Raw genomic sequence first — 16,320 nt, forward strand, 5'->3', positions numbered from 1 at the left:
GCAGCGGACCATACTTACATAGGTCCCCGCTACCGGAGACAGCAGATCTCCAGCGGGAACTGCAGACCACGCGGCAGAAGTTGTTCGTGCCGCGTGGTCTGCAGTTCCCGCTGGAGATCTGCTGTCTCCGGTCTCCGGTAGCGGGGACCTATGTAAGTATGGTCCGCTGCCCTGTGCCATACATAGGACGCACCGGACTATAAGGCGCACTTTGGATTTCCAAGGAAATCCAAGGCTTTTAAGTGCGCCTTATAGTCCGGAAAATACGGTACACGGACAAGATTCTTCTGCACCTTGGAGAGTCCCCCATTTTTGTTCCATCAGAATTTGGTCACTTTGCGGGGCTTGAGATCAATTGGAAAAAAATCTTATTTGATGCCATTAGGAGGCTATAATGGCAATGAGTTAGAGGGAGGTGAAATAATTATGTCAAGGTTCCTTTAAATATTTGGGGGTAGTAATATCTGCAGATATTAAGGAACATGACTTGTTAAATATGTACTCTATAAGGCATAGAATAAATGTTTGGGAAAGGCTACCACTTTCTTTTGTAGACAGAATTGCTCTTGTGAAAATTATTCTTCTTTCTCAGATACTGTTTTTTATTTCAGCTTCTGTGATCTGGTTGGTCAATTCTTTTCTTTAGGTTTTGAAGCGTTACTCAATGAATTGATTTGAGGTTGAAAAAAAATTAGAATCAAACTAAAATATTTTTATAATCCTTTTGAAGAGGGAAGCTTGGGTAAGCCTCTCTTCTGTGGTTACTATCTAGCGGATCAAATGAATAAAATAAAATAGAATAAAAGGATGGAAGGACAGAATAGAACTTGTGAGGTTAATCGGAAGCCCTACATCTATTTTTGAAATATTAGAGGAATAAGTGATAAGGTGGGGGGGGATATGAGTAACTAAATTAATAATGTGTAAGTGTTGGAAGGCGGTTGAGAATATGTTACATATTGATGGTATTATGGCACAACACAAATTTTCAGATCTGTCAAAGCAGCAGCACACAATAGCTCCTGTATGGCTCAAAGCCTAGTCTGTGACGTTCCCTAAGTCACAGAGAGCGGCTGTGCAAAACATTGGTGATTTGTAAATGCAACGGTGAAGATTCCTTTACCAGACACACATACACGCACAAACATACTCAGATTTACACATAAGATATGTAGTTATATTGCTATATGTTTCTTGTTTTATTTGTTAGCATTTTTTTAACTTTTTAATTAATCATTTCTTTAAAGAACATCTACCAGCAGGATCAAGGATTGTAAACCAAGCACACTGACATACTGTTGTGTGCCCTCTGGCAGGATCTGCACTTATCTTAGCTTCTTATGCCCTGTTTTATTTTCCCAAAAAAAAAAGACTTTTACAAATTATGCAAATTAGACTGAGGGGTTTCTGGCTTCATATATGCTAATGGTGCCTGGTTCCCCTGAAGCTCGTTTGCATAATTTTTAAAGCCTTTTTTTAAATTAAAAACAAGGGCATAGGAAAGGTTAAAGAAGAGTGGACCATATCAGAGGGGGCACACAATAGTATGTCAGTGTGCTTGGTTTACAATGCTTGATCCTGGTGGTAGATGGCCTTTAGGTTTGGACTATACAAATTTAAAGGCAATTCCAGGATAGGGAAGGTAGCAAGAACAATTCAATTATTACACATACAGTATGGTGAAAAAGTAGGCAAAAAATATTTTAATTTAAACAGATAAATAAAAATTATTTGGTGTACACTTTTATAACATTAATGTAATGCCTCAAGATGTATTTGTTTATACAGCATATAAATAAATGTTTTATTATACTAAGACTTCCAGGTTTTGCTAATTTTCTGTATATATAGTTACCTGCTCGGCCTTTAATGTCAACTCAATGAAGATCTGCTGCAGTTTTTCATTGACAAAGTTTATGCAGAATTGTTCAAAACCATTTTTCTGTGTACATAAGAGTAAAGGTGGCTAGTTAACTCCAAGACTTCATGCATTTCAGGCTGACATAAGCAGAAATACTGTTTTAACTCTTCCCTTACATAAATAAAGGAATTAAAAAAATTATAATACATTATATTCACTCCAAAATGGATGGTATAATAGAAGCTGTTATGGCTAAGGGAATTACATGAATAAATGTCTGGATATTTAGTCCCAGAATTTATCTGGGGGAATACATATTCTATATGACAGATTATTGTCATTACTGAGCACAATGGGAAATACAATATAGGAGGGTAGTGTTCACTCCTACCAACTCTACCAAAAGCAGCAGAACCAAAGTACAATCAGTGAGTATATTCTGAAACATAACCTTTAATTGGTACAGATAAAATCAATAAAGCACCTGGTCAAAACTTCCCTATTCCTCACATCATCATAGTGAGAATGATAAAACAAACATACCTGATGTTATAGTTCCGGGCACCCTGGCACTGTACCCGCTATATCTTGATGTACAGTCTTCAATGAGTAGGTCATAGAACATCAGATTAGGAAGGGCCCTTCATAGAGTGAGAGAGGATGAGCAAGTAGCGGTAAGAAGAGCGGACAGAGGACAGTAAAAAATGGAGGCGAAATAGGAGGAGTACTAACAAGGTGTGGGGGTGTTGGGACCCAGTGTGGAGCTCCCTACCAGACGCTGTCTCTGTGGAGAGAGTCCCTGATATACCCTAATAGCCTCATCCTAGGACTACAGTCCTAACTGACTGCCACCCCGACCGATACCTGTCCCTATATGGGCACACTATTAGAGATGGGCGAGCACTAAAATGCTCGGGTGCTCGTTATTCGAGACAAACTTTTCCTGATGCTCGAGTGCTCGTCTCGAATAACGAGCCCCATTGAAGTCAATGGGAGACTCGAGCATTTTTCAAAGGGACCATGGTTCGGGAATAAAACGTGTTAATTGAAAAAGAATGTCTTCTGATAAGTTAGCAGATGTATGCAAACATCTGCAATCTATTCTTCACTGTTCTGTGCGTATATTATCTCCCGACAAGTTAGCAGATGTGAAGAACAGTGAAGAATAGAATAAAAACAGTGACCACAGGATCATTTAAGTGAAAAACACAGTGAAGAATAGATTGCAGATGTTGGGCACATCTGCTTACTTGTCGGGAGATACGCTGTCCCGGGATCCGCTCCTCTTCTTCCACTGAAGTCTCCCCGATCTCTCCGTGCTGCCCGATCTCTCCGTGCTGCCCGATCTCTCCGTGCTGCCCGATCTCTCCGTGCTGCCCGATCTCTCCGTGCTGCCCGATATCTCCGTGCTGCCCGATGTCTCCCTGCTGCCCCATGTCTCCGTGCTGCCCCATGTCTCCCTGCTGCCCGATGTCTCCCTGCTGCCCGAACTCTCCCTGCTGCCCGATCTCTCCCTGCTGCCCGATCTCTCCCTGCTGCCCGATGTCTCCCTGCTGTCCGATGTCTCCCTGCTGCCCGATGTCTCCGTGCTGCCCCATGTCTCCGTGCTGCCCGATGTCTCCCTGCTGCCCGATGTCTCCGTGCTGCCCGATGTCTCTCTGCTGCCCGATCTCTCCCTGCTGCCCGATGTCTCCCTGCTGCCCGATGTCTCCGTGCTGCCCGATGTCTCCGTGCTGCCCGATGTCTCCGTGCTGCCCCATGTCTCCCTGCTGCCCCATGTCTCCCTGCTGCCCGATCTCTCCGTGCTGCCCGATGTCTTCCTGCTGCCCGATGTCTCCCTGCAGCCGCTGCCCCATGTCTCCGTGCTGCCCCATGTCTCCATGCTGCTCCCCGATGTCTCCGTGCTGTGCTGCTCCCCGGTGTCTCTGCGCTGCTCCCCGGTGTCTCTGTGCTGCTCCCCGGTGTCTCTGTCCTGCTCACTGTGTTCTTCAATGTGTTCTTCACACATATATATTGTTCTTCACATACTATTTTGTTCGCACCGTTCCGCGCGTATCTCCCAACAAGTAAGCAGATGTGCCGAACATCTGTAATCTATTCTTCACTGTGTTTATCACTGTGTTTTTCACTTAAATGATCCTGTGTTCACTGTTTTTATTCTATTCTTCATTGTTTTTCACTGTGTTTTTTTAATTAAATGCTCGATCTCGAGCAGGGCAAATACTCGTCCGAGCAACGAGCCGTTTCAAGTACCTTAATACTCGAACGAGCATCAAGCTCGGACGAGTATACTCGCTCATCTCTACACACTATCCCTAAAATTCAAATGCTCCATGATAGAGATAGGTGTGTCCCAAGAAATGACAAGAACGGTCAATAGATAATTTAAAGGTCACTGTATCCCATCATTAAATGTTTTGCCTGCATAAACAGGCTCATCAGAGGCAGGTTCATAGACCTCTTAATCCTGCATCCTAAACCTGCATCCACTGACCCAAAGAACCATATTTTGTGCAGGGGTGCCGTATGTTTGCCACGTGTTTGCCATGCCATACCTTGGCATTCTCTGACAAATGGTATTCCCATCACTAGGATGTGTACTATGAGCAGCCACTGTCACATACATGCTTCGGAATGTCTCCTGATGTTGGAGATCTTTATCTAGGGCTCAAACAGCACTTCCCATCGGCAGGTGATTGCCAAATTTATAGATCTTTGTTCCCAGCTCTGGGATATGTAGCACAAAGAATGAGACATACACAGTCATAAGCTGTACTCAAATCACTGCATTTATTTGAAGCTGGCAGTCGTGTATATAGAAACAGAAAAAACCTTACAGAGGGTGTGAAAAGGTGATAAAATACTGTAATGCTAAAGGCTAGCTTGAGTATACCAGAACCTCCCCTTTAAGCCTTTTCTTAAATTAACTCCATGTATAGTTTTTACACTGGAAAAGTACTAGACTTGATAGAAACAGAATGTTTATACTAAATGTCCTTGTGTTAGCTATGCATAAGTCAAAACATGCACAAAACATGACCTTCAAGCAGAGCAACTGCAGAAAAAGACAATGCAAATAGTAGCAAGGACAAAGTAGTTTCTAAACAGTTTACAGAAAATGATGTTTGAATCCGGACATGGCTGACAGTGGACAACGTGGCCCCCAGCTAAAACAAGATGGAGCATGGGTGAACAAAATGTCATCTGGAGAGAAATATGATATCTCTCATGCTGCCTTCACAGTTGTCTGCAAGTGCATAGGATGCAGGAATAAGTGGTGTATGAACAAGCCCCTGATGAGCCTGTTCATGCAGTCGAAACATGCCATGTAGGAATATAGTGACCTGAATTATCTACTGACAGTTCTTGTTATTTTTTTGAACAAGCCTATCTCTATCGTGGAACATTTGAATTTTAGGGATAGTGGGACAGGTTCCGGTCTGGATGGCAGTCAGTTAGGACTGTAGTCACGATTTTAGGCTAGTAGGGTGTATGAAGGACTCTCTCCACCGAGGGTCCCAACACCCCCACACCTTGTAAAGTACTTTTCCTGTTTTGCCTCCATTTTTACTCTCCTCTGTCCACTCTTCTTACCACCACTTGCTCAACCTCTCTCTTTGAAGGACCCTGCCTAATCTGATGTTCTATGACCTACTCATAGACTGTACATCAAGATAAAGCGGCTATGGTGCCCGGGGTCTCACATCCAGTTGGTACTAACCACACTGTCAGGTACGTGTTTTATCAGTTCCCCTATGTTTATGTGAGGTATAGGAAAGTTTTGACATGGTACTTTATTGATGAGTGTATGATTTTTGTTTTGGTTGGCATTTGGTATTCCTATTCTGAATTTTAAATGTTTACTATTATTTTTATCTATACCAATTAAAGGTTATGTTTTAGTATATATTCAGTGATTGTACTTTGGTTCATTACTGAGGACAATTTAAAAAAGAAACAATTACAGAATTCCTTCAAAACAAGTAGAAAACATACCTGAAATATCTCAAAGCCATAGATATCCAACACTCCGATACTGTATTCTTCGTATGGTTTTTGCATGGCCTTATTTGTAGACTAAAATACAAGAAGATTAATTGAGGATAAACTGTAAACAGTAAACACCATATAACCCATTAGCTTAGTTTTTACCTCAACCAGAAAATCAAAGATTCTTGAATACAAAGCTTTTGACAGAGCATCCCGTGTATAGGTGGCTTGCTCCACATTTAAGGTGACCGTGATAGACTCAGACCGGCCTCCCCACTTGCTATCCATCTTTCGACTGGTTAGTTTATCATTAAGACGTTCCTTGTCTATACCAAGCAAATAGGCAGGAAAGGCTAAGACTAGAAAGCAGACAAGAAAATTATATGAAAATAGCTGTACACAGCTTAAACATCTACATAAATTTTGAGCTCTATGTGAGAAATGTTTCCTTTGAAATAGATATATGAATAATAATTGGTAGCATTTTTTGCTGATATTGCATTCATACACTATCATACAGTTTTGTAACGTTATACAGTCATAGCATTTTAACATATTTAATAGTCCTGGCCAACTATACAGACCTGTCACAACTGCTGCTTAAAGTATATGCCATGTTTTTGCATTTTTCATGCCCTGCATTGCTACAGTTTTGTAACGTTATACAGTCATAGCATTTTGACATATTTAATAGTATTATTGGGCTGAGAAAGATCAAAATTGTGAGCTCACCGCCTCAGTAACGTCAGCATGCTTCTGCTTTATTGTATTTGGCTGGTTATAACAAAGTTGGGGGAGCCCCAAATCATGTTAAGAAAAGACTAAATTATTAGTGAAAACAATGTGGGGTTCCAACCATTTTCCATAACCAGCCACTTACAATTTAGCAGCAGCAAGCCTGATATTATTGATATGGGACAACCAATGGTTTGGCATATATGGACCCGGAGCCTGAATACCCGCAACTATTCGGTATCCGGGTACGCAACGAAGCCAATCACCAACGGCATGTCCCCTGCAGGCATGATTTTTGGGGCTGAACATGTTATTCTGCAGCATAAGAGCAGGGTCACATGTCCTGACACCATTACACATAGCTAGGGAGAGCTTGCTTCTCATCATAGTCAGCTAGGCAGGGACTTGTGGAACAGCAGCAATTGCACTGGCCAGAGGCTCCTATTATTAGGGACAGGTGAAAATCTAAAATGATTGTACAGGTTTATACAACAATCCTTGCAAAGTCCAGACAGGATTGTAAGCATTTTTTGAATCATTCAACAAAATCTTGAAGGTCCTGTATTCAGCTACAGAACAATCATAAATCGTCAATCATCTCTTGTTTGAAAAAGTTGCTCCTCTCAGAGAATATTGTTGTTTAATATGTAGTTCAGAAGATTGTTGCCAGAGAACATTGGGGCAAGCTGTCAGAGGTCAGAATATTTCTAGTTGCCGCTGGCAACCAATCACAGCTCAGCTTTCATTATACCAGTCTTCATGAATATTTTAAGGGGGAGCAGTGATTGGTTGCCATAGGCAACAAGAAATATATTGACTTTCAGACAGCTTGATAAATCTGCTCCAGTGTGTACAGAAGCAGAGCACGTGCAATCGCTGCGTGAGCTCGGCTGTGTGTGAAAGCTGGGCTCGCGCAAGGCATGGAGGTACTGACTGCTTCCATGGCAGCTATGAAGGACCGCCGGGCTCCCAGCAGTAAATGCCTGATAGATCGTGCTAATAGTACGATCTAACAGTGCTCCTGTAAGCTTATGCAGAATGCATATTAGTCCCAAGGGAAACACTTTGGATATTCCAATTAGGGACTCGAGTTCCAGTCGGTCTTAATCAGAAAACTGATATCTTGTATTTTTACTAATGCATGATATAACAAATGCTTTTTCTATCGTCTTGTATTAATATCTATTTTCTACCCGGTTTTTACTTTTTGTTTTTTTGTAATCTTTTTAGTTTAATTGTAAATACAGTGTTTTTCTCTTCCCTGTTTAGTATAGTTTTTCCACTTAACCCCTTTAGGACCATGCCCATTTTCATTTTTGTATTATTTTTATTTTTCACTCCTCACATTTAAAAATTCATAAATTTTTTATATTTCTATGTAAAGAGCTGTGTGACGGCTTGTTTTCTGTGTAAGAAATTGCACGGTATTTAATTTTCCATGCCATGTAAAAAAATTCCAACTGCAGGGATTTTACCCCTTTTACTGTGCGCTCCAAATGACATGTCTGCTTTATTCTTTGGGTCCGTGCGATCACAGAAATACCAAATTTGTATAGGTTTTATAATGTTTTCATACATTTATAATAATTAAAACCTCCTGTACAAAAAAAAAAATCTATTTTGCCATTTTCTGGCGCTAATAGCTTTTTTCATATTTCAGTGTATGGAGCTGTGGGGGTGCCATTTTTTTTTTTACTTTTGATGTCATTTTTTATGCTACCATTTAGAGGACTGTATGGCCTTTTGATCACTTTTTATAGAATTTTTTATATTTTTCAAAATGGCAAAAAGTTGGCACTTTCGACTTTTGGCGCTATTTTCCGTTATGGGGTTAAACACCGGGAATAACAGTTATTATATTTTGATAGATCAGACATTTTGGGACGCAATGATACTGAACATGTTTATGATTCTTACTGTTTATTTACTTTTATATGTGATCTAGGGAAAGACAGCACAGTACTCACAGCATACCCATAGGGAAACTGCAGCTGGGTATTCTAAAACTCATCTGTCTGGACAAAAGACCACACACCGCCAGGGGACCTGGGATCCAGGAGCAGACATATAAGTGATTGCTGACACTGAACCTCAAGCCTGGCATGGTGGTGTAGCAGTTTTGGGCCACGCCAACTTGATTATTGTAATATGTATGTGTTCAACTTGGTGGTGCAAAGTTTCCTGGCCAACTATACAGATCTGTCAGAACTGCTGCTTAAAGTATATGCCATGTTTTTGCATTTTTGGTGTTCATGCCCTGCATTGCTCGATGCAGCTTTACACTGCATATACTATGATATACTGCTTTACACTACAATATAATGATAGCGTAGCATCCTTAATTCCAATACTAGAGCATGAGACTAAATGAGGGAATGTAGGCGCACATTGGTGAAGGAACTACTGGCTAAGTTCTCATGTAACATTGGCAGCATGTGGAGGAGGAATTTGCAAACACAGCAGGAACATTAGCAAAGTGAGCATGTCCACAATGTAGAATGCCATTATCACTTCTGCTCAATCTTCACCACCATGGGGCACATAGTACTAAAAGGCAGAATGTGACTCATGGAACTATGGTTGAGGTTTATCTGTCCACACATTCTGGGTAGGGAAATTGGAAACGTAGCAAGAGCATGTCCTCTATACCTTGCAGGTGCTGGTCTGTTCTGTGGCTATTGTGCTGTCAGAGCATGTGTTCAGCACCACCAGTGGTCTCATCACTCTACAACCAACCTGGATATCCTAACATTTTTTAAGTTGAACAAAGAATGGATCCCATGTAGCTTGGTTTTGCAAGTGTCTGAATAAGTTCTGCATTCCCTGAACATCAACTACAAATTTTTCAATTCCACATTCATGGAACTTCAATTTGAAATTCTTCAATTCCATATTTAGGAACTTCAAATTCCAAAAAATGTTAAATTTTAAATTATGAATTTGCAGCTACTGCTATGAGAATGACTGAACACCTAGACCACCTTGTATTATTTCTTTATTTTGTAAGCCGCTTTAGGGTGTTTAAATAGGGTAGCACGGTGGGTAGCACTTCTGCCTTGCAGCACTGGAGTCCTGGGTTCTGGTCCCACCCAGGTCAACATCTGCAAAGAGTTTGTATGTTCTCTCCGTGGTTTGCGTGGGTTTCCTCCCACAGTCCAAAACATACTGGTAGATTGTTTAGATTGTGAGCCCCATGGGGACAAGGTCAAATTTGTTATGCTTTGTGCAGCACTGCATAATCTGTAGGCGCTATATAAATAAATAATTAATATTATTTTTCAGGTCCCTGTTGTCTCAAAGTCCCAGAGTCCCAAACCAAATTTTGTAGCAAAATTCAGACAAACCTGCTGGGTTTTTATGCTTTGGACAACTTGACGTTTTGTTGTATATTTAGTTTCGTAACTTAAAACCCAATAAAAATATTTTTAAAAATCCCTGATGCCACAATAAAATTCACTATATAGGGAGGTTACATAAGAACACCATTCATAGGAAGAAGATATCATTAAAGAGGTATTTTTTCTGATGCAAAAACCCATATTGCTATAAATAAATTAATACAAAAAAACTCAATGGGGCACATTTACTAAGGGCTTGCGCCAGTTTTCTGGTGGAATTTGTGCATTCTTTCTAGTGCAAACTACTTGCACAGGTATTTAAGAAGTGTCTGCACCACAAATGTGTCACACACATCCGTTTTGTGATACAGATGCACTAGGCATTATTCAACACAAATTAGGGGGCGTTCCAGCGCTCAGTTGGACCGTGTGCCAGATTTAACATGCAAGTCCAACAGAAGTGTGTTGAACACACCATTTTAAAGATAGACCAGAAAAATGGTGCACTCTGTCGGGCCAGTTCATGGAGCACCTGATTCATGAAGAACAGGCGCCAGAAATCCTGAATCTGGCGCACCCTGCATTATAAACAGGCAAGCCACACTTAGTGCAGTTTGCACCATTCTTAATAAATGTTTCCCAATGTCATTGATCTCAAAATTGAGCTTAAAATTGTTTGGTTTTATGATTTACAAAATTTGATGGCCTTTCTAAGAAAGGTGAAGCTACCTCCAAGACAGACTGTCCTGCTCGGTTACTATAGTAATGATGTGTGTGGAACTGCCATCACTGCACATTACCTCAGCTCCAACGAGATGACATCTCACCACAACACTGTCCATACTGAACGTACCACCAGGGGCGCACCTGCCATGAGGCGAGTTGAGCATCTCGCCTCAGGTGGCGTGCCTCCTGCTCGACGAGGGGGCGGCACCATGCTCCCACTGGAGAAAAGAAATGAGCTCACCTTCCAAACACAATGCCTTGTGTGAAGGAAAAGGCACGGGCCACCTCGCTGCTGAGGTATCTAATGACCAATAGAGAGATCCACTCATGGTCCAGCCAGTATCCAAAGCACACTTCTTTATTTGATAAATCACCGTAAAAGAGAGATAACAAGGTCTTCGCATTTCTAGCGTGTTAACCGCTCTTAATCATGACTGATACAAATGGAGATGCTGCCCTATAGGCTGGTAGAGACCGAGGCCTTTTGAAACCTCATGGCGGCGGCCGCCCCTCGGTATTTGGTCCCCAGCCGCCACTACTTTTCCCAATGTGCCGTCCCAGCCCTGCATCAGACAACATCATCCGTGCCCTGACCAACACCGTTTCTGACAAGGTCCACCTAACCACGTGGACGAGTGCTGCCGGGCAGGGCCACTATGTGTCGCTGACGGCACATTGGGTTAACTTGGTGGAGGCTGTGACCGAGTCTGACCCTGGGGCCGCTCGTATACTGCCGACGCCGAGGATTGCGGGGCCTACCTCGGTCACGGTCTCTCAGGCCTACTATGCCCCCTCCTCCTCCCACCCCTCCTCCACCTCCTCCTCCGAATTACCATCCGTGGGTATGGCACCATCAGTTGGAAACTCTAAGCACAGCAGCAGTGCCGTCGCTAAGCGACAACAGGCGGTGCTCAAACTGCTGAGCCTAGGCGATAAAAGGCACAGCGCCCAAGAGCTATTACAGGGCATCACGGCACAGACCGATCTGTGGCACCGCTGAACCTGAAGCCAGACATGGTTTTGTGTGACAAGGGCCTTAACCTGGTGGCGGCTCTGCAACACGGCAGACTGACACATGTGCCATGCCTGGCCCATGTGTTAAATCTCATAGTTCAGGCATACCCCAATCTGTCTGATTTTCTCACGAAGGTGCGCCGCATCTGTGCGCATTTCAGAAAGTTGACCACAGATGCTGCCACTCTCAGGGCAGCGCAGCGCCGCCTCCAACTGCCTGATCACCGACTGTTGTGCAACGTGCCCACGAGGTGGAATTCAACATTAACCATGTTATCTAGAGTTTACCAGCAGCGCAGAGCGATTGTAGACTGCCAGATGTCAACTTCTACCTCAACTGGTAGTCAGGTCAGTCAGCTTTCTCAAGTCTACAATGAGGAGTGGACGTGGATGTCTGATATCTGTCAGGTGCTGAGTAACTTTGAGGAGTCAACACAGATGGTCAGTGGCGATTCCGCCATCATCAGCCTCACCATCCCGCTGCTTGGCCTGTTGAAAAACTCTCTGGTCAGCATGAAGTCGGAAGCTTTGCGCTCGTCACAAGAGACGGGGGAAGAAGATTCCCTTGTTGATAGCTAGAGCACCCTCCGGTCTGTTTCTCAGCCCGTATCGGAGGAGGTGGAGGAGGATGAGAAGGAGAATGTTGGTGAGACAAAAGAGGGGACTATTGCTCAGTCCTTAACTGTTCAGTGTGTATGAAGAAAAGGCGTTGGAGGAGGAGGAAATGGAGAGTCAGGCCAGTGAGGGGAGTAAGGGGAGCGCATATGGCAGATTTCATGCTAGGCTGCCTATCCCGTGACCCTCGCGTACGAAGAATTTTTTCCAGCACAAATTACTGGGTATTCACTCTCCTGGATCCACGGTACAAGCAAAATCTTTCCACTCTCATCCCTGTAGAGGAAAGGAGTGTGAGAGTGCATGAATAACAGCAGGCCCTGGTGCACAAGCTGAAACAGTATTTCCCTTCTGACAGCTCTAGTGGCAGAGGGTGTACTTCTGCGGGACAAGTAGCGAGGGAGAGTAAGCGAGCAGGCAGCTTGTCCAGCACTGGCAGGGGTACGCTTTACAAGGCCTTTGCCAGTTTTATGTCACCCCAGCAAGACACTGTCACCTGTCCCCAGTCTCGGCAGAGTAGTGGTGATCTTTGCAGAAAGATGGTGAGGGAGTACGTAGCTGACCATACCATCGTCCTAAATGATCACACAGCTCCCTACAACTACTGGGTTTCAAAGCTGGACATCTGGCCCGAACTGGTGCTGTACGCCTTGGAGGTTCTTGCCTGCCCTGCCGCTAGCGTGTTGTCAGAGCGGGTTTTCAGTGCAGCTGGTGGCATCATCACCGACAAGCGTACACGCCTGTCGACTGACAGCACTGACAGGCTGACGATTATCAAGATGAATCAAGCATGGATTTCTCATGATTTCCATTCTCCACCAGGTGAAAGCAGCTCAACCTGAATAATGTATGCACTCCTCCTCCTCATTCTCCTCCTCCTCTTTGTACACTAAAGCAGAAGCAACTGGTTATTTTTGCCAGGGCCAACTGGCTCTAGCTATAGTACCATATCTATTTCATTTTTCTGGAGGGCCACCTACCCGGTCCTCTGTTTTAAACAATTTTTGAGAGTGCCACATACAGGTACTCTATGTATTTAATTTTTCTGGAGGGCCACCTACCCGCTCCTCTGTTTTGAAAACTTTTTTGGGCTGCCACATACAGGCACTATCCAAATTTAATTGTCTCCATAGCAGCCTCCACACGTTGTCTTTATAGCAGCCTTCACACGTCGTCTTTATAGCTGCCTCCACACGTTGTCTCCATGGCTGCCTCCACACGTCTCCATTGCTACCTCCACACGTTGTCTCCATAGCTGCCTCCAAAAGTCGTCCACATAGTTGCCTCCTTACATCGTCCCCTTAGCAAAGGAGCTGTGTCCGGCAAAATGTTGGGTTCTTTTAACGGCTTCCACATCAAACTTGTTAACTTTGTCACCACCCTTCTGTGTTAGCCGCCAAACTTTTATAATTGACCGATATTATTTCAGCGCTACTTGTGCATCTCTTTACGTTCTCCTCCCCCGCCATAACCAGGCCAAATACTTATAAGGACAGTACTACACTTGATCTTACACAAAAGGTTTTTAGAAATGCTGTTTGTAGCCCCCGCCTGCTTTGAAAATGATAATTTTTTCAAAGTAAACGCTTCGGGCCCCCGGGTCCATTTTGGGTGGGGAGGAGCCGAGAGGCAGGGGCTTGGACAGGCGAAAGCTCACCTGGCAGCGGACCGCCAGCTCCATCCCAAGATCCAACTAACATTGTTTTAATTGCAGCAACTTTAATCGACTACTATAACCTTTTACCTCTAAAATCTATCCTTTTCCCACCTCCTTACAATCACCTCGGGTGCCATAACCGTCCTCCACATGACATCTCCATAGCTGCCTCCACACGTCTCCATAGCAGCTTCCACATGTCGTCTCCATAGCTGCCTCCAAAAGTCGTCTCCATAGCTTCCTACACATGTCGTTCCCTTAGCAAACGAGCTCATTTTTCGGGTGTTTCACCAGATACGTTGTGGAACTTGGTCACTCTGTCGCAGCCATGTTGTGTTATCGACTAAATATACCGTCAACCTTTTGTTCACATAGGAAATCATTGTGAGGGAAGGGAAGGAGGTCAATTGGATCGGGGGAACGATGGAAGTTGAGTACAATTTTATTATTATACCTAGGACTGTATATAGTTGTTAAAGGGGAATTGTATATAGTTATTGTAGAGGGGGGTATATAGTTATAATAGGAGTCTGTATATAATTATTATAGGGGACTGTAAACATGGTTATTATAGTGGGACTGTATATAGATATTATAGGGGGCTCTATATACTTATTATAGGGAGGCTGTATATAGTTATAAGGGACTGTGTATAGTTATAGGGAGGCTGTATATAGTTATAGGGGGCTGTATATAGTTATTATAGGGGGACTGTATATATTTATAGGGAGGCTGTATATAGTTATAGAGAGGCTGTATATACTTATTATAGGGAGGCTGTATATAGTTATAAGGGACTGTGTATATAAGTATTATAATGGACTGTATATAGCTAAAGGGGAGCTGTATATAGTTATTGGGAGGCTGTATATACTTATTGTAGGGAACTTTATATAGTTATAATGGGAGGCTGTATAAAGTTATTATAGGTAGACTGTATATAGTTAATTCAGTAGGACTGTAATATAGGTAATGTTAGGGGATATAGTAAATGCTTGGGGACTGTATACAGTGATTACTGGGGGCTGTATACATTTATTACTAGGGGCTGTATACAGTGATTACTGGGGGAGCTGTATACAGTGATTACTGGGGGAGCTGTATACAGTGATTACTGGGGGAGCTGTATATAGTGACTACTAGGGGCTGTATATAGTGATTACTGGGGGCTGTATATAGTGACTACTGGGGCCTTTATATATTTATTGGTGGGGAGCTGTATATAGTGATTACTGGGGGCTGTGTACAGTGATTACTGGGGGCTGTATATAGTGATTACTGGGGAAGCTGCATATAGTGATTGCTGAGGGAGCTGTATATAGTGATTGCTTGGGGAGCTGTATATAGTGATTGCTGGGGAGGCTGTATATAGTGATTGCTGGGAGGGCTGTATATAGTGATTGCTGGAAGGGTTGTATGTAGCGATTGCTGGGAGAGCTGTACACCTCCGATATCCACTCTCCTGACATTGCAAGGGAAGGGAAGGAGATTGGCGCGCATCGGGGAATGATGGAAGGTGAGTATAATTATATTATTTTACTTAGGGCTGTATATAGTTATTATAGGGGAATTGTATATAGTTACTATGGAGGGGTGTATATAGTTAGTTATTATAGGGAGGCTGTATATAGTTATCATAGGGAGGCTTTATATAGTTATAGGGGGAATGTATATAGTTATAGGGGGGCTGCATATACTTAATATAGGGGGACTGTATATAATTGTTATAGGGGGACTGTATATAGTTATTATATTGAGGCTGTATATAGTTATTATAGGCGGATGTATATGTAGTTATTATAGGGGGACTGTATATAGGTATAGGGGGTTGTATATAGTTATTGGGGGCTGTATATAATTATTATAGGGAGGCTGTACATAGTTAAGGAGGCTGTATATATATAGTTATTATAGGGGGCTGCATATAGTTATTAAATGGATATATGGCTGTATATAGTTAATGCTGTGGGACTGTGTATAGGTCATGTTGGAGGGGCTCTATATAGGTCATGTTGGTGGGCTATATATAGTTATTGCTAAGGGGCTATACATAGTGATTACTGGGGGACTGCATACTGTGTTTATTGGGAGCTGTATATATTTATTACCGGGGCTGTATACAGTGATTACTGGGGGAGCTGTATATAGTGATTACTGGGGGCTTTATAGAGTATTTATTGGGGGCTGTATAAAGTGATTATTGGGGAGCTGTATATAGTGAGTGCTGGGGAAACTGTATATAGTGATTGCTGGGGGAGCTGTGTATAGTGATTGCTGGGGGAGCTGTGTATAGTGATTGCTGGGGGAGCTGTGTATAGTGATTTCTGGGGGGCTGTTCCCTGTATGGACTACATTCAGTGGGGTCCCCCACCAAACTTAATCTG

General features: G+C 43.0%; 1 protein-coding gene across 2 annotated transcripts in view; it reads right to left on the reverse strand.

Annotated features, from left to right (window-relative positions):
- Nucleotides 1-16,320, reverse strand: part of LOC140066978 (unconventional myosin-If-like) — a 255,331-nt gene that overhangs the window by 126,073 nt on the left and 112,938 nt on the right. For both annotated transcript variants that reach the window (XM_072113886.1, XM_072113887.1), the window contains 3 exons: nucleotides 6,014-6,210; nucleotides 5,858-5,938; nucleotides 1,856-1,942 (listed from right to left, as the gene is read on the reverse strand). In XM_072113886.1, coding sequence (XP_071969987.1) covers nucleotides 1,856-1,942; nucleotides 5,858-5,938; nucleotides 6,014-6,210 — 365 coding nt within the window. The remainder of the gene's footprint in view (nucleotides 1-1,855; nucleotides 1,943-5,857; nucleotides 5,939-6,013; nucleotides 6,211-16,320) is intronic.

The sequence above is a fragment of the Engystomops pustulosus genome, chromosome 1 (assembly GCF_040894005.1).
Source record: "Engystomops pustulosus chromosome 1, aEngPut4.maternal, whole genome shotgun sequence".
Lineage (NCBI taxonomy): Eukaryota > Metazoa > Chordata > Amphibia > Anura > Leptodactylidae > Engystomops > Engystomops pustulosus.